General features: G+C 47.1%; 1 protein-coding gene across 1 annotated transcript in view; it reads left to right on the plus strand.

The window, feature by feature from the left end:
• Nucleotides 1-5,865: 5,865 nt before the first annotated feature.
• CACNB4 (calcium voltage-gated channel auxiliary subunit beta 4) overlaps nt 5,866-23,970 on the plus strand; it is an 80,665-nt gene continuing 62,560 nt past the window's right edge. The window contains exons 1-2 of the mRNA XM_088529146.1: nt 5,866-5,888; nt 5,989-6,072. Coding sequence (XP_088385272.1) covers nt 5,880-5,888; nt 5,989-6,072 — 93 coding nt within the window. The 5' untranslated portion in view covers nt 5,866-5,879. The remainder of the gene's footprint in view (nt 5,889-5,988; nt 6,073-23,970) is intronic.

Here is a 23,970-nt window from a genome sequence, read left to right on the forward strand (position 1 = left end):
GGAGAGCGCTTGCTCTCACTTCCTCTCGCTAGTGAGAGTGATGTCTCTCTATAATCTTATTACTCCCCGTGCTCTAGAGAACCTGTGCTGGTTCAGACCCCTTCCCCCCTTGCCCGTCCCCTCCGGTAGCGAGCGTTACGATACGAACGCGCTGCGGGACCGGAGCAGCGGCACGAGCGAGCGCGCGAGGGCTGCAGGAGGAAAGGATTTGATAGGGCGACAGAGAGGACCGTGTACCTACAGAAAGATGAAAAGTGATTTTTATGTTGCTGCCTATTAAATTTTGGGGGAAACTACAGAGAACTGTTGTGTTTCTCTTGAAAGAAACGAGAAGTCTAGCTCGAAGCCTGCCCTTCCTTGGCCGGCAGAGGTGGGATCGCAAGAGCAAGTTTCCTTTGCACGAACGGGCAGGGTCGAGGCCGCCGGCTCTGTGGGCGCCCCGTGGGTGCAGGGTCTCCCACACAGGGTCTTTTTCCTTTCTTGATGTGTGTGGAAGTGAAGGAGCATCCTAGTTCCTTGTGGGAAAGGAGGGGCTTGAGAATGTTTGAAACTTGAGACTGTGACGATCTGCCTTGATCCCTTTCAAACAGGGGGCAAAGCGGAGCAGAAATCACATTTACGGGACCAGGGGTTTCTTGCCTCTTTTGGATTTCCTTTCTTCACCACCATTTCCATGGCTCGCTGCTGCCCATGGAGGAAAAGCTCTCAAAGCCTTTGGAAAAAGCGTCTGTAACTTGCAGTGTGTAAACACAGAGCAAGTGCTGACCAGTGGGACGGTGTCCCTCACTGGATATAGGGGATGGGCGCGGACTGGAAATGACAAATATGTCTTTTAAAAGAGAATTGCCTTGGAAATGAAACTAGCATTTTGGTGGGTAAGAAAAGAAATCAAAGACTCGTTCCTGATGCACTTTTTTAATCGGGGGGTGGGGAGGGCTGATTGGTTTGTTCTGCTGGATTCTTGTTGTTTTGGGCGGAGGGGAAAGAGGAGTAGATGAGCTGAAGTCTTTCAGGACTGTGGGATTTCTCTTGCTCTTTCAGCCTCTAGAAAAATCACTTAATTCTCCTCCAATTTACCTGCTCACTTTAGCATAGTCTTATTTATACATATTTTAACTGTTATGATGAATAATAATCTTTAGACTGGGAAAATATGGGAGAAAATCACTGCTATATATATATTAAAAAGAAACTTGATTAAATGCATGAAACTCCAAAATTCTCTAAATAAAGCGTTTGGTGTATAATTTTTCTAACAGATGAGAACAATTGTATTGTAGACTGAGTAATAAAAATTACCCTTCACTCAGTACCACCTCCATTTCTTTCACATTTTATTAAATTATTTAGTATCATGACCTTATTCATTTACAGCTTTATGCTTATGCATAAGGTACCTGCTCATTGAATCATTTTTAGTTAAAAGGTGCAATTGGAAGGGAGCTTTTGTCTTTCTTTTTGACATGACTTTAATTTGTCTTTATCCTCCCCCGATGTAGTTTAGTATAAATAACACATGTTGCAATAGTGAAGTGTTTTGATAACTTATTTCTTGTGTTCTTTAGAAGAAGAATTATTTTCAATGCTGCTGTTCAAAATTCTTATTGTTTGGGATTTTTTTTGCAAGAGTTTGCTTTGTTCCAAATTGGTATGTAATCACACTAAATCTTGTTGTCTTTTAAGCAGAGTGCCCCTATTTAGTTAGTAAAGGAGATAAAGGTAGGTATTTTTATTGGATTCAAAGATTTGATCCAGCAGAAATATTTAGCAGTACCTTAAATTGAGATAGCTAGGCAGATGTGATTTCATTACATGTAGTTAATTATTTTATGAAATATAAATAATGTATATACTCATTTGTGTGAGATTTGCTATACAGCTACATAAAAACGTACTGTTAAAGCCTGAAATTTTATAAAAGCAAGAATTGCCATTCTGTCATCTCTTATATTCCTTATTCTGTGATATGCAACTTGTAGATAGTGTAAAATAATTTAATTATTATTAAAATTGTGTATTTAGAGGGTTTTGGTGTTAATAGAATCTTTTTTTTCTCTTCATACTTCTATACATTATCATATTTATTTTTAAGGCCTGATTGTAACTGAACATGCTGCCAAAGGATTTATCTAACTTCAGATTTCTACCTTAGGTTTATACCTACTGTTTTGTATCAGGAATCAATGGTAGATAACTTCTGCTTTTTCATATAAACTCTTATTGTTTAACATAGAAATTTGTGCAACTTTATAATGAGAACTTTATTGTAATATATTTGTTTCATGGATGTTGAAAGTATCAATACTAGATAAATTTTCTTCTAGTATGAGTTTGCAACCTATTATGTCTAAGTTATAGTCAACTGAAAGCAACAGTTTAATTTGTCTTGAATATCACCATGCGGAGATGTGTTTTGGGAAATCTTAATATTTCATATAGCCTCGGTGTGACATTTGCATTGTCTATTTAATTTGTTAGAGAAACTACAATATTAAAAAAAAATAAAGTGGGTTCTGTAACAGGTAAACCTAAATAATGTTATATGTTCGTGTTGCTCTAGCTTTTCTTCCCAAACGCTGGCTCGTGCGCAGTGCGCTGCTCCGGAGGGCTGCCCTGCGGGAAGCAGCGCCGAGCGCGCGGGGCTGCCGCTGTGCCCCTTCCAGGCACTATTTACTGATAGGAAGACTATTTTCTTGTTTTTATATATTCGTCTTTTCTAAGAAATAATAGGCACTACTCTTGCCTAAACCGAGCACTGTGATGTATCTGTTGAGTGGGTAACCTTTGAGAGTTGGTGGCACTTGCCAGGTAAATTCGGTAAATTTTGCTTTAGCTTTTACCGAAGCAAACCGAGCCTGGTGTGAAGGGAAGGAAGGAAGAGGTGGGGTGAGTTGAGTTGTGGGCACTTGGGAGCTTTCCTAGCTCTGTCCGTCTCTCTGGAATTGTAACATCAGCCAGGGGCTGATGTCGCCCCCGATGTACGCTGTGCCTGACTTTGAGTTCAGACTAACGTCCCGCTCCTATTTTGTCTGGTGTTTGAGTTGAAAAGGTGCTGGTTAATGGGTCTGTCGCAGGTGTTTCTTACAGAAAATCACCCTAAAGAGTTTGCAGCCGTAAGAATAAGGGATCTGTTTTATTGCAATATCCATTTGGCCTCTTGTCTACAATGTGTGTGCGTTGCCTTGTGTGAATAAAACACTTTTGTTTAACAACCCAGGTGAAGAGTTTTCTGTTTGAGGCAGAGTCAAATCCGTGACGGATAGAGGAGGCAGAAGTGACACGAGTCAGCGTTGCAAGCGCTGCCGCCGCAGCCTTCTCCCTCTTCCCGCGGGGCCTCGGCAAAGCCGGGGCTCCACAGGAGACTCGTTGCTCCGTAGCCGTGCTCCGCTCCCGCTGCTTGGGAGCTGCTGCGGCTGGGGACTACTGCCTTTAATTGCCTTTAAGCTGGGCTTAATACGCCGGAGCCGATACCGCTGCAGACTGGGGGTGGGCTGCGGGAAAGGCTGGTCTTCAATGGCACTCATGATAGGCTTTGCCACTAATGATGTGTTTATAGAGAAAACAAATACACCGCTTTTAAGATCTGATTGTATTGTGCATCCTAAGAGCCTTGGTTGATTATGGGTTTTCAAGGAGACTCTAAACAGTTTATCCAAAAGCGGTATTTCTAGCCCACACAAAGTATGAATAAATCCCTGTGCTTTACAGAAGCCCTCTGCTAAAGCTGTGCATGGGCTCCAGAACAGTGTGTGCAAGGAGCCTAATATACTTGGTAACAACTTGGGTTGCTTATTTAGGTAAATTCTATATGTAAATTTCCGAGATGTAAATTACTGCATTCTACCACTTACTCAGTTATTGACCCCGTGGGTTCATTTCAGGTCCCATGCCAGTGCAAATCTGCATTTTACCAAAGCAAACCCATATTAGGTTATTGGCAAAGCAATACTTGAACCTTATTTTTCACTTCCAATCCCCACCTCGATTTGCTGTGTCTTGCTAAAGTGAGAAGAGGACATGCTTAATTTTCTGTACAGAGCTTTAATTTGGGAAGCCAGCCATGTGCTCGGTCATGTTGAGATTAATGCTTAAAGAAAAGTATCCTTCCCTGTATCATTATAATGATTAAATGGAGTTTAAAAATAATCTAATTTAGACTACAGCATTCATGACCCACATTCCTCTTGGATAAAATAAACCAGGCTGACTAATTTCATCCGAGGAATTAAAGAAATCCACAGCTTGTGTCTATAGCAGATGAGAAAGACACGTGTTCAGCCTGTGCTGGGGGCTTTACCAGAGGGGCGAATGCTCCATGTGAGGCTGGTGGAGATGACCCATTGGAGCCTGACGTGGTCCCCTCACTGGGACATGGGCCTTAGTTTCACCTCCCTGCACTTGGTCTTGCTGAACACTTAAAGGCATCAGGAAGCACCTGGAAAGGGGTAACCTAAATGTTGTTACCCCTTGCATTAGAGAAACAGGCATGCTTTGATACCTCTATAAGCTTTCCTTCTTTGTGGGTTTCCTCCTTAGCTGGAGGGGGGAAGAAGGAAACATATTTTTGGTGAGGGGCCGCTGCTGCGCGAAGCCTGGTTTAGCAGCGGGCTGGGTTCATTTCAGTGGGAGGTGTAATGTACTTGTAGCTAAAGCACAGGAGTGGGAGCAGGAAATCCAGGTCCTGTTCCCAGCTCTTCCCCAGCTCTCCTGTTAAAACTTCAAATTTATCACTTAATCTCTCAGTTTATTTTTGTGGAAATGATGGTGCTCTTGTTGAGCGGCCATCAATGCAAATGAACACAGGAGCGATGCTCGGGGTGCTGGCTGGCACCGCAGGGCAGGCCCCAAGTGCACCGTTTTGGGTGGTTTCAGAGCAAATTCGGGCAGAATAGGTTAAATCGGGCTCGTAGCCCAGTACTCGCTTGTGGCTTCTGCACTGGCAGCTCCATCCTGCCAAGATCTTGCGTGGGGACGTGGGCGGCAGCCTCAGCACAGGGACACGCGCCATGCGCGCAGAAAGCCGAACGCCACGGCGATGGCTCGAGCGATTAGCATCAGTTTATGATTGTTTCCGTGCGTAATAGCACAGATTTGTCTGAGAGCCAAGTACTGTCAACTCGCTCCTGGAAATTAGGTACCTGGCTCGAGGCAGATGTGCTGCTCGACAGCTTCTAGGGCCTGGAATGGGCCCAGGGGAGCTGCTCAATGGGGAGAGGCAAAACTGAGTGTAATGCCTGATACAAACTGGAATGAACCTAAAGGTTTCACTTAAACAGCTCTTTCTTTAGCTCCACTCACCATGAGCCAGTATTTACTCAACTTTATTATTTCTATTCAACTCCTGTCCACAAGGAAGGGGTGCAACCTGGTTTGGTTCTGCCGGGGAGACGGCTCCTCAGCGCATCCCCTTGTCCAGGGAGCCCCTCACAGCTCCCCTGCAAGGCAAAAACAGCCCATAAAAGTCTCAAAAAAAAAAAAAAAAAAAAGAGAACTCTTAAAATTTAGCGACACTTGTCCCGAATAACGGCGTGGAGGGGAGTTACAGGGGCGCTTCCAGGGCGCTGCTCCCGCCGCGGAGCCGCCGCCTCAGGGGCCACGCGCCGCCGCCTCACGCGCTCCCGCCTCAGGGGCCGCGCGCGCCGCCGCCTCACGCGCTCCCGCCTCAGGGGCCGCCGCCTCACGGGGCTCCCGCCCCGGGGCCGCCTCCCCGGCTCGCAGCCCGCGGCGGGGCGGCGCGGCGGCCGCAGGAGCCGCCCCGTCTCCCAGGTAGCTGCTGCGCTGCCTCCGCCCCGCCGCTCGCCCTGCCCCTCCGCGCACTCGCTGCCGGCGGCGCGGCAGGCAGCCCGGCCGCGCGCAGCTCCGCGCCCGTCCTCGCCGTCATGGCCGCGGTGGGTGCTGCGGCGCGGGGGAGCCGGGGGCGGCGGCGGGGAGCCGGGGCGGGAGGGGATCGCGGCGCGGCCTTGACGCCCTCGCTCTCGCCCGGCGCAGGTGACGAGGGGCACGGCGACCCGCCGCAGCCGCCTGAAGCGCTCCGACGGCTCCACCACCTCCACCAGCTTCATCCTGCGGCAGGTGAGCACGGGGCGCGGCCGCGGGGCGCCCGCCCGGGCTCCGCGCCCGGCTCCGCCGCGCGCCCTCCACCCCCGCCGCCCTCCTGCCCTCACCCCCAGCCCCTCCGGTTCTTACCATTTCCCTCGAAATGCACAAAATCCGAACTTCTCTCCAGAGGCAGTGTCAGGCCAGTGGGCGCCACGCTGGCTGCCAAAATCATATATATATATATATATATATATGCATATATATATATTTCCACCTCGTGTTTGCGGGAGTGCTGTGCCTTGCCGCTTCCCAGGCTCGCACTGCCGTGACGGGATCAAGCGCCGCGGAGTTGGCACTTGCCGCTCTCCTTCCCGCTGCTCTCCCTTCTCCGGAAAGTTGGTCCCTCGCGGTGTCGCCCGGCCCGGTGCGCGCCGGGCATGTCCAAGGCGCCCGCAGGGATGGTTTGGTGGCCTTTCTGTGTGGCATCAAGTGTAAAGCGCCGGTGCGAGCTGTTGTGATGCTGGAGCAAAGTTAGAGAAGTTTTGGGGATTTTGACCTGCTTTTCCCTCTGCTGCGGTCAGAGCGGGGTTTTCTCGCACTGTGTTTAGAGGGTTTTGATGTGACGTGTTGCTGCACGGGCCGGGGCTGCAGCGCTGAGCTCTGATTTCAGCACCTCGCCGTCCACGCACGGTTGTGGCTCAGGCATCCCTCCGTGCCGGACCCGGAGCAGCCTGGAGCCCTGGGAAAGCCTGGACACGGAGCAGAGGGAAAGCTGCAAACCGGGAGTGTGCCAGGCTTGTGAGACAGGCCCCCCAAACCTGCCTGAATTACCCTTGCTTTAAAAAATACGGCTTTATTGCATTTGCCTAGCAGGTTCCGAGCTGCAGTTTATACTGGGGGCAGATTTTCTGGTTATTCCCTAGGGCACAGGGCTGGAAATGCAATTTTCTTGAAGAATGGAAGCTGAGATTTTAGAGGAGCTGAGGGCTTTGGAAAAACTTAGGCTCCTTGGTGCTAATGACACAGTAGTGCTGCTTCCCCTGGCATTACAGGAGCAACGGTAGCAATTTAGGTGAAACCTCCTGCTAAGTTACCCTTGCTTTTTCTGTTTCCAGTCTTCAGAAGCAAAAGCTTAACATCTGTAGCCTCCCTGAGGCTTTGCTTTCTCTCTTGAATGATGCTTGCTAGAGAAACTCTGTTAGTTTGCTCTAAAAGTAAATGAGATTAAATGTTTCAGAGGATTATTCCTTTTCACATACCAAAAATTTCCTGTGGACCTATGCCCAGGCACTTAGTGCCTTTAGTAGAAATTTAGGCCCCTGTTTTCTCAAAGACTCAGCTCTGCTTTTCTTGAGATTGCCTAAATTTCTAATACGTTAAAGGGGCACTGCCAAATATCTATTTTGATGTAATTGAATTAAAAATAACAGTTTGCAGTTCTTGCATCCGGCGATTACTGAGTTCAAAGGGCAATTGAAGTGTGTGAGGATTATTTAATTGTCCTTCACTGAGAAGGCCCTGTGGCTTTCCAAGGAGCTGCTTTCCCAACCCCAAACACCCATGGGAACGGGGGGCACCTACTACTGTGCTCCCAACTCGTGTGTTTGAATTGCGCCGTTTGCAAGCATGCATCGTGGGGGATCTCGACGTGAAAATGCACATTGAAACGAGGCTGAGAGCAGCTCTGTGCCAAAACACCTCATCAGACCTCATTAACACTTTTAGAAAAATCAGGTGGCCAAATGCCTATTGCTGTTTTCTGTCTGTTTTTTCTCGTAGCATCTTTCTGTGTCTATCAGTTCCCCTCTTCTCCCCAAAACAGCTTCCCGTCCGGAGCCCAGGGCGATGGATTGCGCTTTTCAGCGGGAGATGATAGGATTGCACTTGAATCGTGTGAGCTGAGCAGCAGAAATAGCTTGGATTGCCCCCCACCTCCCCTTCCCGGGAGAGGGGGCAGCCGAGGTGCCCCCGGCGCGTTTGGGAGAGGGTCCCCTTAGCGCTGCCTCTGGGTTTGGTCCAAAGCTCCTGCCCAGCTGGTAGCTCAGCTCCTCACGGCAACATCCCCTTTACACAATGATGTTTCTGCTGTCTCCTTAGTCCTTGTTCTCAATCTTTACTAGTAATTTTTCCTTGAGGATGGGAATAGGGACTTTCAGCTTGTGGGGTGATGGTGCAGAGCAGCTCCAGACACAGAGCATTGCTGGGCTCTGGCAGCTCAGAGATTTTCTCTAATGATAAGCAGGCTTTTGAAGTGTAAGTAAAAGCTGTCCTAATAACAGAATTTAACTTCAGGTAACATTGTTGTGGTATATATGTATTTGCTTTTTAATTTGGAATTACATCACTAAGGTTTGCAATAGAAGTCTCAGAGTTTAAATCTATTGTAGGTCTTGTTATAAACAGTGTCTGGTGTCTTGACTAAATCCACATAATAACAGCCTTTTTTTTTATTACCTTCCTTTCATTAAGGGGAGACCCAGACCCCACAAAATTCACTTCTCATTACATTGCATTTAATTTTTGGTTTAAATTCACTGCTGAATTTAAAGAGAAGACTTTAGTCACAGAATACTTTTAAATTTGTACCTTTATCAACATCACATGGTGATAAGGAAAAGCAGGCAGGCAGTTTGAGTTGTCTTGCATGTGTGTCAATAAGATGGCAGAAGTACCAATTTCAGTAGTTCTGAGTGCAGAAAGCAGCCCGTGCCCAGAATTGCTTCTGAAAAGCTGCGCTGAAGGAAGCGGATCGAGTGGTGTGCGAGGGGAACAAGCTGAAATCAGGCACTCGTATGGAAAAGACTTACTCAGTGAGTAAATCATTCCTGTCCTGGACTGACCTGGTGTAGCCTGTGCCACAACCTCATCTGAGGGCAAATGACTTGCCCAAAGGGAGGAGCAGCGAGATGCGCGGCCCCTGCTTCTGCCTGGAGCAGTTTGACAGCTTTTAAGTGTGTGAACGAAGGGGCGGCTCGTACACGTCGCCTACAAGATCCTACAGATGTTGCAAGAAGCGCCCTGTGCGGAGCAGTTTCTTGGCGTGGGCCGTGCAGGGTTAGTCACTAAAGAGCTGCGGCTGCTTCTTGTTGTTCTGTGGAAAAGGGGAGAGGAGGTTGGTGCCCTGGGTGCGTGTTCCTGGAGCTGGATGTGAATTTCTGTGGAAAAGGGGTTTCTGTGCTCTTTTTTTCCCCTGTGTTGTTGCAGAAGGTGGTAGTGCATTAAATGGGCTCTTGGGTTTGATACCTCAGTGGTTGCTGGCCCGTTATGGGCAGCGACACGTTCCATGCATGGAGTTTGGAAAACACTTAAATTCATGTAATTTTCATAAGTCCATTGAAAGCAGCAGTATTTTCTCCTTCATTCCATTTGGATGCAGTTCAGGGTTAAATTGCTTCAGGATCCACAGGGATAAGTGTTTATTTCATCTAATGTCAGTAACTAACTATCAATTAAAGAGCTAATTTGCGAAAATGTTTGCGGCTGTTCTTCATTCTAGCAGCGGGTTGTTTGCCGCCTCCTCTCCTGGAGCCGGAGCATCCGGATCCCTAAGGCTGCGGAAACAGCCTCCAAATTTCAAGTTGGGATAGTCCAGAGGCGCAGCCGAGGCCGCGGGTAAAGCTGGCACTGAAGCTGTTAAGTGGGATATTTTGGGCGAGGAACTGGTGTGTAAAATTGTTCTTCTTGTGTGGCAGGTGCTGCTCGGTTATATTTAAGAACCCCCTTAAGGGACAGAAGTCAATTATCGGCATGGTGACGTAAGAGAGTAAGTGGGTCAGCTGAAAACATATGCTTATAATTTTGCAAGTGCTGTTATAGTAATTCATTGTGTTTTTTTTCTGTCTGATTTTATGCTTCTACTTCTCGAACACTGTTGGACTTGTAAGGATATGTGGCTCTCTCTCCTTCTGATATCATAATTCTAACGATTATTTTTAATAGAATTTTTCCTTGAAAAGTTCCAGCAAAAGTCCCCCAAAGGTCACACGACAGCACTGTGTTTTGTTGAAGGAAAGTGAGACACGATGTCTACTTTATTGCACGTGAGCTCCGTGGTGCGAGCTGTGCCGGGGTGCTACCCTATTTCTTCTAAGGTGTTTTGCAGGGTTTGTTAAAATCTCTTGCGGCACCCGAGCGTGATTCTGGGGGTAAAACCCGTAGAGAACCTTGAGTGGAAGTTCTCCTAAAATACGCTGAATGGCTCTAGCTGCAAAACCTGGATTACGACTCCCTGGGGAAAAGTTCGCACCTGAAAAAGAGACTTTCATACATGGGGATAGGTTGAAAAATGTATTAGAATGGGTCTGCAGCTGCGAAGCTGAAACCTCAACCCCCAGCGCTGCTTCCCTCGCCTCCTCGAAGCGCAGCCCGTAGAGTTACCAGTCCTGTCCCTCCACACCACATCTGTCTTCCTCATTCAAGGTCTCTGTGCAGGGTGTCCTTTTCTTTGACAAGTTGCATTAAATTTCACGAGGCAGAGAATGGCTAGCTCTTTGTTTAAAAAAACATTGCATTAGGATAGTTCTATTTCCGAACAAGTAACCGGGGTCGAAGTCACAGCTGGGCCTGTGCGTTGGTCCCCGTTCTGCAGAGCTGTGACCTGTCGCTCGCGTGCCCAGCGCGTTGCCACGCGAGTGCCGCGATCGGCCGCGTGCTGCGCGTGGAGGACCCTTCGCTAGGAGCAGGGTCTGTGGGAAGTTCTTCCTGAAGAACTCATAGGAGTTGGTGGAAACGCTTCTAAGCTCGCATCAGAAACGTCAAGTGGAGGTACTGAGTGTACCTGTTCATTTGGGTACATCTTGACTTTACATAAAACTATATTTAAACATGCAGTTTATTTCTGGATTTTTTTTTATCTACTTTAGTTAAAGATAGCTCAAGTGAGGTTGGTTTCTGTTTAAAATAGAGCAGTGTGGTGTTGGGTCTCGCAGCGCATGTGCTTCCTTCGAATGTAAGAGCGAAAGAAAAACGTGTTTAACTTAAGAGTAATGACATTCTGCCCAAAAAAAAAAAAAAAAAAAAAAAAGCAAAGTAGTAGTATTTTAAAAGGGTTTTGTTGTTTTGGGGATCAGCTCCGTTGAGCATGTGGACATGGGATCGTGTGGTCCTTCCTGCAGGGCCTTACTGCAAGTTCAAATATCATCTTCTGTAGCTGAGAAAAATAAGTTTGGATGTTGGTTTGGGGAAATTTTAAAGGGGTTAGAGTTTTGTTTCTTGTTGTTAGTAAATCTAAAACCCTTTCACCTGGCCCTTGGGCTGCTGTGTCCCAAGTTTTCTCTCTCAGGTGTGTCTTCTCAGAGGTGATGTACCCTGGCTCACTCACCTGCTCTGAAAAAGGCTGAAAATAACATTATATTCCATTAAAGAATTAAAGATTGCGTGTCCTGAATTACACTTTGGTATTTTTCCTGGTAGTTCGTTGTAGTATTTGCAGTCTATACTGTAAAGTCATGATTTTATTTAGGGAAAGGCTGGTCATACTGGATTCTGTTGCCAAGCTAGCAGAAAATACAGGTTCCAGAGAGGAATCAAACATCAGCCTTGGCTCATCAGTGGTGCATGTAGGCAAGTTTAGTGACCAATTCCTATCAAACTTCTTACAGGTGTTTGATTTCTTCCTTTGATCCTGCAATTTTTGTCTCAAAATGATTTTCCTAAGGGTGAAACTTCTGGTCTCCTGTAATGTGGGTTTCTGAAATGCAGGAGGAAAGAGATGGGGAGTGAGGACTGTGGTCCATCCCGACCTCGATGCCTGGAGAGCAGGACATTGCTCAAAATCAAATGCCATGAGATTAGCCATGTACATATCTGCAAAAGAGCACACTAGATCTTCAGTAACTTACCAGGGTGAGCTCAACTCTGCTGTGAGTCATTAATTTCTAAAATATAACTCACTGTCATAGAATTTGCCTGTTCCTCAGACACAGGGCTGGATCATTATTCCTCTCTATACAGCATTTAGAAGCTGTTAAAGCATTTGACAGGTGAATAAAAGATTCAGTCCTTTCTCCAGAGAATGTAAGCCTTGTCTACGTGGCAGAGTGACATTGTTTTAGCTCACTTTTATCCCTAACTACTGAACAGTGGAGCTTAACTAATACAACAGCTAAATCTTTTAAGTTAAACCATAGGTTTAAGACCAGTTTATGTTGATTTAACCTAGATCCATAGACTTATCAAAAAAAAAAAACCCAAACAAAAAAAAATGGAGCAATTGTTCCTAGCTTACCAATGTTCATTTCAATGTGGTGATGTTTTATAGCAGTGACATTTTCTTTTGCACGGCAGCATACAGCAAGTTGGCCAAGGTAGCTATGGGCTTTGGGAGGAGCGGGTTGGATTTTCCTGCTGATGTTCCTGGAGTCTCCTTGCAGATGTGGAGATGTTTCCTGGGACAGCCCGGCTGCTGCGGAGCTGCAGGACCCTGGATGCTGCTGAGCAGCGCGGCCACGGCCGGGTTGGGGAGCTGGTGCCTCCTGCCAGCCGGAGCGACAGCATCCTGCTGCTGGGTGACACCAGCACCGCGGGTTAAAATAACCTTCATAACCTTCTGCAAGCAGTTAGGTTTGGAAGAGAAGATCTGCAGTGGCCTTTGGTGAGGCACGCGATGAAAACCGTCACTGGGAGATGACTGAGGTGACAGAGGCTGTCAAATGACATTGTGCTTTGCCAGTGCTCTGCGTATGCAAGTGGCTGAGCGTGTCGTATCTCAACAGCGCTGAGGCATCATGCTCACCGGAGCTGATGACTTGTAGGTGGCTTCTCCCCTCTCTTCCTTCCTGCTGGATACTGACAGCGGGAGTCTCTTCTAGAGCTGCCACTTGGCTCAGGAGGCTGGTGGCCTCTCTTTGCCAGCTGCACCAGATACAGGGGCTGTGTTGGGCACACGCTGCCGTCCCCTTCCCACTGCAGTGCTGCCATCAGTCCCAGGCATTCCCAAATTGTGCCTTCACGGCGTTTTTCCTCCCACGGTTGGGTGGGGAAGAGAGGGGCAAGCTTCACAAATGACAAGTAACAGGGGAGGCCAAGTTGAGCAGTTCTTTAGGGCCTCTCCAGGAGGTTCACTCCGTTACATCGGTAACAACTCTTGTCCCTGCTACTCGGTGAGCGTGGCCGGCGCAGCACGTGGACGCGGAGCAGGAGCGCGCGCGTGCCGTGCGCTCGCCTCGTAGCTCCCGCTGCAAAATCGCTGCTAGGGAGATTGTCACAAATCGTGTCCATGACAGCTAGCCACGTTAGCGCTACCCCGTACCGCGTTCGATGGACTCCTTGGCGCAGACTCATCGGAGTCTAAGCCCTTAAAATTCTCGCTTAAAAAATTTATATCCCGTTCCTCAGCAGATGTGCTGACCGGCTTATTGTCTCCATGGCAACAAGGTTTCGTTTTTAAAATAGCCGAAAGTCACAAAAGAGAAGTCGGATATTAATAGCAGAACCAGCGTAGGTACGAATGAAGCAGCAGGATTTGGCTATTCCTCATCCAAAATTTCTTCTTTTTGGAGTTGTCTGTCTCAAACACCCATAGCGTGGGTGTTTGTTTAAGTGTATTTTTCTAGTGTGACCTATAAAATTACTTCCCTTTATTCATACAGTGTTATTACAATGGAATATTTGCACGCTTACAACAACACTTAGAACACTAGCATAATACAAAACACACAGTATTTAATGTGCAATCATTTAAAAAGGTCTTTACGACATGGAGCGCATGCAGTTGCTGCTGTTATCCCCGTCTCGGTACCGGGGAAGCTCGAGGCAGAAGTGCCCTGTGACCTGAGAAACCCCACGCGCCTGGACCGCCTTCTGCAGCGCTGTCCCGGCCCGGTAACCACGTGGTGCTCTTGCTGATACACCAAAAATACAGCAAAAGAAGTACGGTAACAGAATGTGCACAGCTCCAGTTGTATGATTATAGTGTAGCAGCAAGAACTGGAGCCATGCTCACAGATCGGGGGAATGAAAGCCCTGAAAAGGCTTTGCCTGCGCTTGCTGCCATGCAGTTTCTATGGACACCAATAGTTTGTGTCAAGCGCAATCTTGATGTGATTGTCTATGCTGAATATAGAGGAAGCAGAGATGATTACATGGGACTCCAAACCTGTATTTGTTAAAATATGTTCTGTTGCTTTGAAAAGAATGTGGTAGAGACAAAAATAGCTTTTTTTCCTGAAAGTCTTGGGCCTTGGTTGGCCTGCAGGGTAAAAAAAATAGCTCCCTGCTTCCTTTGTTGCGGGGCTGTACGGGAAAGCCTGCAGTGTGTTATCTTCAAAACTTGGCTTTTAAACAAACCATAATTTTATTTTGCTGGAGCTCTGCCTTGGCATGCTGCATTCCAACTGGAACTTCTTCAGCAGCTTCAGATGCAGCAAGGGTCTTATTGCACTTGCTGCGAGCCAGAAGCTCTCAGAGGATGACGCTGATGATAGATACAGGGTAATTTGATAATTGAGAAAAGGTATCAAAACCATTCCTAGTGCCTGAACACCACTGTATCTTCTTGTCAGCTGTATTAAGACTTCAGCTGCTTGGGAGGAGTCCAGGTTATGCCATGTTTTGTTGCACAGTGTAAGCACTATTCTGCTATAATCTGTGGCTGATTTTTCCCTGTGTCCTACTTGTGTTATCTCTGTACTCTGTATTTTTATGACTGCTGTTCGCTGGGGTGATGGTTTTGGTGCTTAACTCTCAACTCTTTTCTCCCAGCTTGCGTAACGCATCGTTATTTCATTTATACACACTGACAGCAGGGCCTCTCCTACGTCTAAATATTTCTTTAGGCTACTGCGCTTAACATGTTCTGATGTCCCTTGCAAAACTTGATGTATGATTCAAATAATGTAAATACATCCCGTAAGTCAGAATTTTAAAAAATTTTCCGCAGTTTGCTGAATCTGCGAGCTCTGCCCGCCTCGGTGCGCCCCGTGCCTTCGGGGACATCGTGCGTGTGATACCCCAAGTCTTGTGAGTGCCCTGGAGCTTTGTGTGGCAAGGACGTCTTTGGCATGGAGGAGCTCGCTGGAAATGGTGTTGGTTTGTGATCGTGCTTAAAAGGGAAGCATGTGTCTGTACGCAGTTGGAGGCAAAAAAAGTGATTTTACTGAGAAACAGCGATTCCCGTCCCTTGCCTCCGCCAGTTCTGCGCAGTGCTCCAACAGCCTGGGTGCCGCCAGCTCTTGCAAAGCAGTTGTCCAGGCAGGTTTAGATACGAAAGCTGTAGAGGATGCAAAGGGAACCGAATCTAAACCTTGGTTCTTGTGGGGTGGCTTGTTCTGTTGGGCGTTGAGGGACGTTCGCTCTGCGAGTGATCTGCTCTCAGCAGCTGAAGCCGATTCTGCCCCTAAGAGACATCCGATAAGGCTGGGGCTTCTTTCTTCTTTTATTCATCTTAAAATGATGAAAATGACCTTGGCTCAAGGCGCACTTCATAGGGATTAATGACCAGTTGGGGTTAATGGCCCGAGTTATATTAAACTTCCAGCTAGTCATTAGTCTTCGGAGTGTCCTGTGGCAGTTATGGCTTAAATGTTCTGTTCGTATATAAGTATATATGTATATGTATTCTATCATCCCGGGCCATTAGCAGTAGCGCCACCCCCTTCCTCGTGTCCCTGGATCACGGGGAGGAGACGCCGCCAGCCGTGGGGAGGTAACGCACGCGCTGGTGCCGGCGGCAGCTTTCCCAGGAGCGCGGACGGGGCCGCGGTGTCGACCGGGCCACGGTGCCGGCGTAGCGAGGCCCGCGTCTGCGCGCCCTGAGCCGGGGAATCTGGGGCTTCTGCACCAACCTATTTCTAGCAGAGAAAAAGGTCAAGCTGGAGACGGCAAAAGGAAGGATGGGACGGGTTAAAAAAGCTGCAGGAGGATGAGGGAGCTGGAAGGAGATGGGAGAGCAGGAGAAGGGGCCGCGGCTAGAGCTCGGGGCATGGGATGGGGGGTGTCGAGCACGTCCCTGTGCGCCGCCTGCCTCCAGCTGCTCTGCTTCCAAAACCTCCCTCCTGTCCCTGGCCTTGGTTTCCCGGTTTGCATCCTCTTCCCATGTGCCCCTCATCCCTCCCCTCTGAATTCAGCACCCTTCGTGTCGCCCAGATTGGTCTGTCCCATTCCCTCGTGCCCGGCGCCTTGCGTGGAGACGGGAGCTCCCGCTGGGAAAGCACAGGGCCAGGGCAGCTGCTCCAGCACCGCAGCTATCCGGCCTCCTAACAAACCGTCTGCATTTGCCAATGTGGAACTGGGATTGCACAGTTATACCGGACAGAGGAAAAGAGAAAATCACAAGTTTGGATTAAAATAACTACTTGAATTTGACCACAGACACGGTGTTTTCAATGTCTCCCTCTTGCATTCTGTATGTCAAATCTCGTGTTTCTCTCTTAAAACTGACAGAGGACTTGGCATGTTGTGACACTTGCTAGCTAGCGAGAGCTGCCTGCTACGTGGGGTGCCAGCACCAGCCAAGCAGCGCGATGAGAAGGGAGAAAGGGAAGAAAAACAACAGGAGCAGAGAAAAGGGAGACAAGAAATGGGGAGGAAAAGGAGAGATTGGGAAAGAAGAGGCAGAATGTGTCCTGAATTGAATGTAAAAATGCTTGCATGATGAAACCTACATGAACTAAGAAGGTTAATAGAGGCTTGCCAGAATAGGCAACTTTTACACCATCATGGTGTTCTGTGACCATGAGTTTTTTTCACCCTTGCTTGTAGGATCCTGGAATGGAATTTGCTTTGTATTTCCCTTTTGAGGACTGTTTGCAATTGGATCTGTCCTAATCTTGCTCCCTGTGGAGCTGGGGAGAGGCTTGGTAGAAATATTAGCAAAAAAGAGTCAGCAGGAGGGCCAGAGGATCTGCTGCTACCCTGGTGTATGGCGGTTGTCCTAAGGGTGTCCAGGCTCTGCCTTTCTCTTCCCAGGGTGTTTCCCTGGCCTAGGATCTGGTCTGTGAGGCTTTCGCAGCGCCCTGTTGTCACTGCTGCTGTTATTGTCCCCAGTGGTCTGGACTGTGGTCCTGCATGTGCGGCACCGTCTCCTCGGTGGTAAGGACAAGGTTACCCTGACCAAACCCTCAGGAAGCAGAGGATACTTAGCCCAAAAGCCTTACCAAAAACCCTCTTCCAAGCAATACATCCCTTTGTTGCATGTCTAGCTTGCCAGGCGCTCATCCAAACTTCACACAAGGCTTTTACAATTTGACTAAAATCCCTCACACCCCTATATATGGTCTGTCCCCTGCCAGTTCCAGCCGTTCAGCTGCTGGTCGGAGCGCGAGTCTCCTCTCTCCTCCAATGAAGGTGGTTTCATTTTATTTCGGGCTCTTTTCATTGCCATGTGGCTCTTGTTGGAGCTACAGCCAAGAGCAGCAATTGTCTCGGGGAGCAGCACCCCGAAAGGTTGGGTGCTGTTGCTGTTCCAGCACTGAGGAATGGTGGGAATTGTTCCCCAGGCAGAGCACCACTGAGCTGAGCCTGTGCTGGTATCCACCCTGTAAGGATACATTGCAACAGCAAAATGAAAACAGAAAAATCTGCTTTTTCCGCCTTCTTTAAGTGAAAGCCTGAATTGTGCATCTTGGTGTTGAGCCCCTAAAGCTGGTCTCAAGCCTCTGATTCAGGAGAGGAGATAAATTAGAAGAAGATGCCTTATTCTTAGCCATGTTCCGTAGATGGGAGGTAGACTCTGTTCGCTGTCAAATGGAGGATTTTCAGAGCCTGAGTGCATTAAAAAACACAAAACAATATGTGCATTGCTGAGCAGAGCACACCCATCTGTTTGAATACGCAGGCCCTCCTTCGTATGATTTCTATAATAATGAACTTGCTTCTGGCGTTCAGTGCTGCGGGAGCTGTCGCGTAGGCTGGCTCTGTCCTCCCAGGAACACTGCGAGCAGCCGCGCGCGACGTGTCCCCTGCTCCCGACCGGCTCGGCTGGGACGCGCCGCATCCGAGTTACTGCTGATGTCCCCGCTGCCTATCTTTGTGCAAGCTTTATTCTTCGTGTTAGTGCTTTGCTTTTTTTTTTTTTTTTTTTTTTTTCCTTGCTTAGTTTCTTGCTGTACAACTGATTTTCCTCTTCGCTTAGAGGTTTCTGCTGGTGGAAATGTTGCTGCCTTCTCCATCACCTGGGTTTGGCCTCTGAGGCCCCTGGGCTGCTTTACCTGGGCAAGGACCCACACTCAGCAAAGTAGCTGCACATTGTGCTCCAAACTGAGTAATTGCTCATTGTGGAGTTCTTACTCCAGGTGTCAGATTCGTGTCGGTTTTATTATTTATTTTGCTTATTAAAAGCAAAGGTGTTTTATTTATTCACTTAATGCCCTTTATATTTTTTTTCTCCTTTAGGCTGTTAGCAAGTAATTGAGCAGCTTGCATCTCTCCGCGACAAATCTCCTGGCCTTTAAAACTTGTGTATAGTCTTGTGCTTTGGGTCCTCTCTGAGGTTAGTGCTGGAGATGCAGGAAGACTTCTAACCGCGGTCATTAAAAATGGAAAAAAAGAAAAAAAAAAGAAAAGTCCACCAAATAGTGAGCCCCTTGCCAGGAAAATATTGCCCTTTCCAGCTGTCTCGGACCACAGCGTGAGACCCGCAACTGTTTTACGTGTAAATACTTCATCTTCCTTTTTGCAGATGATTGTGTTTCGTGATCCATAAATGAGAGGTTACCACTTACATGGAGCAAAAACAGGAGTGTGATGAATTACAAGCCAGTGTAATTTATGCAGAAGCAGTGTGGGGGAAATTGCAGCCCACTCCTGTTCCACATAAATTATGCATGCATCGCCTTGAAAATAGCTACAGAGGGTGTTCAGATTTTTTTGGCTAATGAATCATGCCCTAAATTCCTACAGTACATACATTGACTCAAATGTCTCACTTTTGCCCCACCGTTATTTTTGGATTATCTATGAACTTTTGCTGAACATGCAGTTCTAGATGTTTCTTTGTTTTCCTTTTAATAGACCTGTTCGGTGAAGACCCTGCTTTGAATAAGGGGCTTCTAAATTTACTACTTCTCCCAAAACACTCCCACGTGAGTTTGCATCTTGTGCTGTGCAGATCTCTGAAGAGATCCCTGGGCTGTTGTAGTAGGAATACCCATGAATAAACATGTGCTTAGAAAGATGCAGCATAGCCTTGTTTATCGTTACCTCCCCACAGACCAGGCCTGTAGACTTTTTTAGAGCTGCAGCCTTCGCGCCTGGGTCGTGGGGAATGCGAAACCTTTAATTCTGAGTGTAGAAATAAAGAAATCGCAACAATATGCGTGAAAGCGAAGTATGATCTTGTCTGCACCGTAATCCTGGCTTGGTATCACCGTCCACGACATCTGAGGATGACTAGAGGAACGCTGAATTACTCACAGCCTCGCACTTAGCTGTGAGTAATAACCTGGGGGCAGCAGCAGGGCCGTGGTCTCAATTTCTTCTTTCACTAAAGAAGCGACTGGCAAAACAGGAGCTCCCTCTATGAGGCAGCAGCTGTAAGAGCAAGAGCCAACGACAAGGGCCTTTCTGAAGAACTGTGTTTAGGAGAGACACAAGAGGTGAGGGGTGGTTCTCTGGAACATGAGAAGATGAAACAGCTTGGGACCTAAAATCAGCTTGCTAGAAGGATATGTTAGGTTATGGAAAGAACAAGCAAGAAAAGTGTCATTTTTATTGTAATGACGACGTGGGTAGACCAGTGTGGGCATTCCTGAGAGTGCTGAGCTGCAGCTCGGGCTGCAGGAGAGCAGCAAAAATGTGAGGAACCAAGTGCCTTAGCTATGGAGGGAGGCCGTGATGGTCGTGGAGGGTGGTTCTAATGTCAGCATGGATGTGGAAAAGAAGGGAATCGCAAGATGCTCAAGAATGATACTTAATATATTTTCTTGTCGGGTATTAGGAACTTTCCTAGGGTATATGTGGTGTATCTCCTGTATGCTTCCCTGATTTTTTTTCCCTATATTTCCTATATTTTTCCCCTCTACTTTGTTATCTTTAAGCGTAGTTCCTTCTTTTCCTTTGTGTTTAGGCAAAGAGAGGTTGCATATTTGGGGCTAAACCTCTCTTGCCTTGATCCTGCTGCTCTTCCATTTCTTCAGTGTGCAGGACCTAATAACAACCGTGGATTTTTTTGCCGTGTTGCAGTTTGCTGTCCCTCCACGTCTGCATTTTGACAAATGAGGAAAAACCTTTTGTGGGAATGACACCAAAACCACTTTGGTAGAGAACAGAAAAAGGAATTATCATTGGCCTTGCTGAATGATGTATAATATCAGTCAACCACTAAAGACCTATTCATATTTCATAAATGTTACAGTTGGAAAAGGTACAGTTGGAAAAGGTCTTGCAGGTTGATCTGGGGACTCCACGTGGATGGTCATGCACTGCTTTACTGGTTAGAAGACAGCCTTTCTCCTCCATTGCAGGAAGACCCTTCTTGACGAGCTCGGTAAGCAGTGTTCCACACCTCTCTTGTCCAGGCGTGCGTTTTAGAGCCTTTACTGCTTTGGTAGCTCATTTCTGAATTATTTCAGATGTCCTTATCCTGCTGTGGGTAACGGAATGAAGCACGGGGCAGGAATGATCTCCGAAAGGCTCCCCGAGGAGCTGCGCGATGCCGCTTGTCCCGCTGTTTCTCTGTGTTTGCTTGGGACCTCCAAGGACCTCACTTACCTTGCTAAGCAATGTTGCTTCCCCCATGCCCGATATCCATGTGAAGATCTGCTCCACTTTTTTTATGAAAGTTTGCATGTAATGGGATATTATAATGCTTGCATTAAATGCAGGTTTTAAAGAAAGGCAAGATGTGTGGCGTGGTTGATGAAGAAGGCTTTAGAAGAGTGAGGATACGCCGGGGGCTGTCGCTTTCCTAACCTGTGGCATTTACTCATGACGAAAGGAAAATGCCCAGAGTCTGTGACCAGGGAGGGGAACGCGCTCTGAAGAGGCACGTGCTCCATCCCGAGGCCGCAGCTGCTCAGCCCTGCTTTGGGGCTGAATATTTGTCATTTCAGTGGCTAATCTGCCTGAGCTGGGCTGGTTTGCCTCGGTGTTCGCTTAAAGAGCACACGTTTGTGGGAGCAATGGTCTGGCTCGTGTTCCTGTTTGTAAATGGGCGGTTTTGCTTATGGACGTACAAAATGTTTAACCATGTTCAGCTTACTCAGCAGCCCAGAGCAATCTGTACAAATGACCTTTCTTCATGATTTCCTGGCAGTTATTATGACAGTTTTTGTCATCTGCCAACTTCACGCGATGGCTGCCTATTTCTTTCAGATCATTATTAAAGCTGTGGTTGCATTTGGCCAAGACTGGGTCTCTGCACACGTCATAAACATTTGGGTAATTTGTAACAGCTACTTTATTGAGATCTTGGATTGATTAAGCGTTTTCTAATCCCTTTTATATAAAATCAATCAGTATTTGGATAGTGCAGGCTTTTTATCAGGAATGTCTTGCAGATCTCAACCAAAAACCAGTATATGTGAAGGAAAAGTCTTTGTGATTTCCAGTGGAAAACCATTTCCTGTAAAACTGCACTGACCTACGCTATTTTGCGTGATTTACGCTGTTTTACTCATTCTCTTTGGCTCTTCAGTGACTGGTTTAGCTCAGCCTTCCCATGATATTTTTTGGAGATTTCCCTGTACATGATACATATACATGATATGTACATGATACTACCTTACTCCTAGTCATTTGGAACTTCTGCAGAATTTCAAACATTCTTTAAGAATAGAGGCGGGGGTAAAAAGTCAACCTTTAATAAATAAAGCCCTTTGGCCATTTTTACTGACATCTTTGGGTGACAATTATCTTGTATGATGACCTAAAAAATTAATAGTTGTTTTTTCACTCCCCTCGTAGTTATGCAGAGGTGGGGAAGACTTTATTTCTGTGGTATCAATATACCATAAGACTTATCTCTAAATACAAGATATTAGCATTTATTAAAGAGCTGTATCTCTAAAGCTAGAGCTGATGCTCTTCTGCATCATGGCTCTCGGTTTCATCACATCATCCTTAGCACTGCTCCCTTCATTGAAGCTACACGGGAAGCTGATAACAATGCGTTTAAATTTATTATCAGTGTATATTTAAATTGTTCTTAAACCTATAGCCATAGGTTGGCTCCTGGGTATCTTCAGACTTCCTTGCAGGCTGTAGTTAGGCAGGGATTTCTTCTCTTTGTGGCTGGTGGTTTCCCAGTTTCTAACCTGCTCTGCTTTGAATTGCTGCTTTACTCCCGTGCCGCCCGGGATGGAGCTGCTTTTCCACCCCGAGGATGGCAGTTTTGGCCCGACTGTGCACTGAGACATCCTTCACTTCCAGGTAGCCACGCTTTCCATGTTCACGTGTTTATGTGACTCTGTTTTACCCTCTTTTATAATCTCAGCTTTGAACTAGGCTGTTCTGAGCACTGCACATATAGTGCTATGATACAGTGCACACGATTCTGCTTTAGCAGAGCAAATTAAAGTGGGTCACTCGCACGCTTGCCATCCTAACTGTTTTAGTTCCACGTCCAGGGTAATCTTTATTGCCATATATTTAAGAACTTGAGTTCAGACCCTGAAAACATCCTAATCTAACTGCTTACAAGTGATGAAAATTACAGACATTGTATTAACTTCTAATAATTTATATATATACATATATATATATATTTTTAAGTTCACCTAAGTATGTCTTTTAGGGATGGGTAGCATCACTGTACTCAGCATCCTCAAGCCTTATTTTTATTTTCCTTTTTTATTATTATTAGAATACTTCTTACTTGATGCAATGCAGTTTAATAGAGCCACAAAACCAGAGGCCCCAGAGGTCCAGGTGTTTCCTAACCCCCCGGTATCCGCTCCCCAGGCAGCCCCGTTCATTGCGTCTCCCGTGTTTGCCTGTGCGTTGCTGTTTGCAGGCAGACCGATCTCTGGCCTTGCTCTTTGGGCCAATAACACCAATAATAACAATCTTCCAAAAGTTGATGTTTTGACAGAAATAAACCCTGTATCTCTGTACGGAGGACAAGGACTGTTTGGGCTATCCCCTCAGGATTTTTGGTGCCTAATGCAGCGATCGAGCGCAAACAGCTGGGAAAACTGTCTAAACCAGCAGCTTCTGCTCCAGGGCTTTGGAAATCCTTTTCTGTGGTTGACTTTTCGCTTGTGTCTCTCAGGCCTGGATGCTGGGCTGAAGCTGGGTGCGTGTCCTCACCCTGGAGGTTGTTTTGGATGTCACTTAGAGCTGAAATAGCTCCCCATTCCTCAGAGAACCAGGGCCAAGCTCTGCTTTCTTGCAGAAAGTGTTGGGCCAAGCTCTGATGTTTATTTATTACTCCCCAGCTGACCACTTTTTGCACTATTTTATGAGATCTTCTATATCTAAGCAGCTTCTAAGGGCCCCGAGGCAGAGCTGGCTCAGAATGGCTCCTTTGGAAAGATGAACAAGATTGAACTTCTTGAGTAAAGTATAAATGTTCTGCAAAAATAGGAGCAGAGTTTCAAAGAAGATACTTAGATCTCAGAGCCCTCTATTGGTTTACACAGAAAGTCAGGAACTGCTCTGCTTGCTGCAAGTCTCTGGGCTAGAAATCTTCTTTAGTGCTACAGACATGATTAATCCAGCAAATTCTTGTTGACTCCAATTTTGGGTGGGTGAATGGGAATGCAGCCACTAGGGATGTTTTTATCAGCCATCGTGGTAAGCAGTAGCGTGATTTTTCCGTGCTCAGGAGGAGTGAGATCAAGATGCTCTTGGCTGTTTCCTCGCTCACTAACGTACCTGCTGCCGCTTTCCTCATGGTGCCGGCTGCAGCGGTAAGGCTAGAGCTTCCCATGGGAATGGAAAAGAATCAGCTCTCCGTGGTTGTTTGCACTGCACGGGGGCTGCTGCCCGCGCTCGGCTTTCTGCTTGGCACAAACTGGCTGCGAAGGGCGCACGCTCCCACCCTCACCTACAGAT

This window comes from Tinamus guttatus, unplaced genomic scaffold (genome assembly GCF_059628265.1).
Source record: "Tinamus guttatus ecotype Peru unplaced genomic scaffold, ASM5962826v1 Tinamus_guttatus_pri_ptg000325l, whole genome shotgun sequence".
Classification (NCBI taxonomy): Eukaryota; Metazoa; Chordata; class Aves; order Tinamiformes; family Tinamidae; genus Tinamus; species Tinamus guttatus.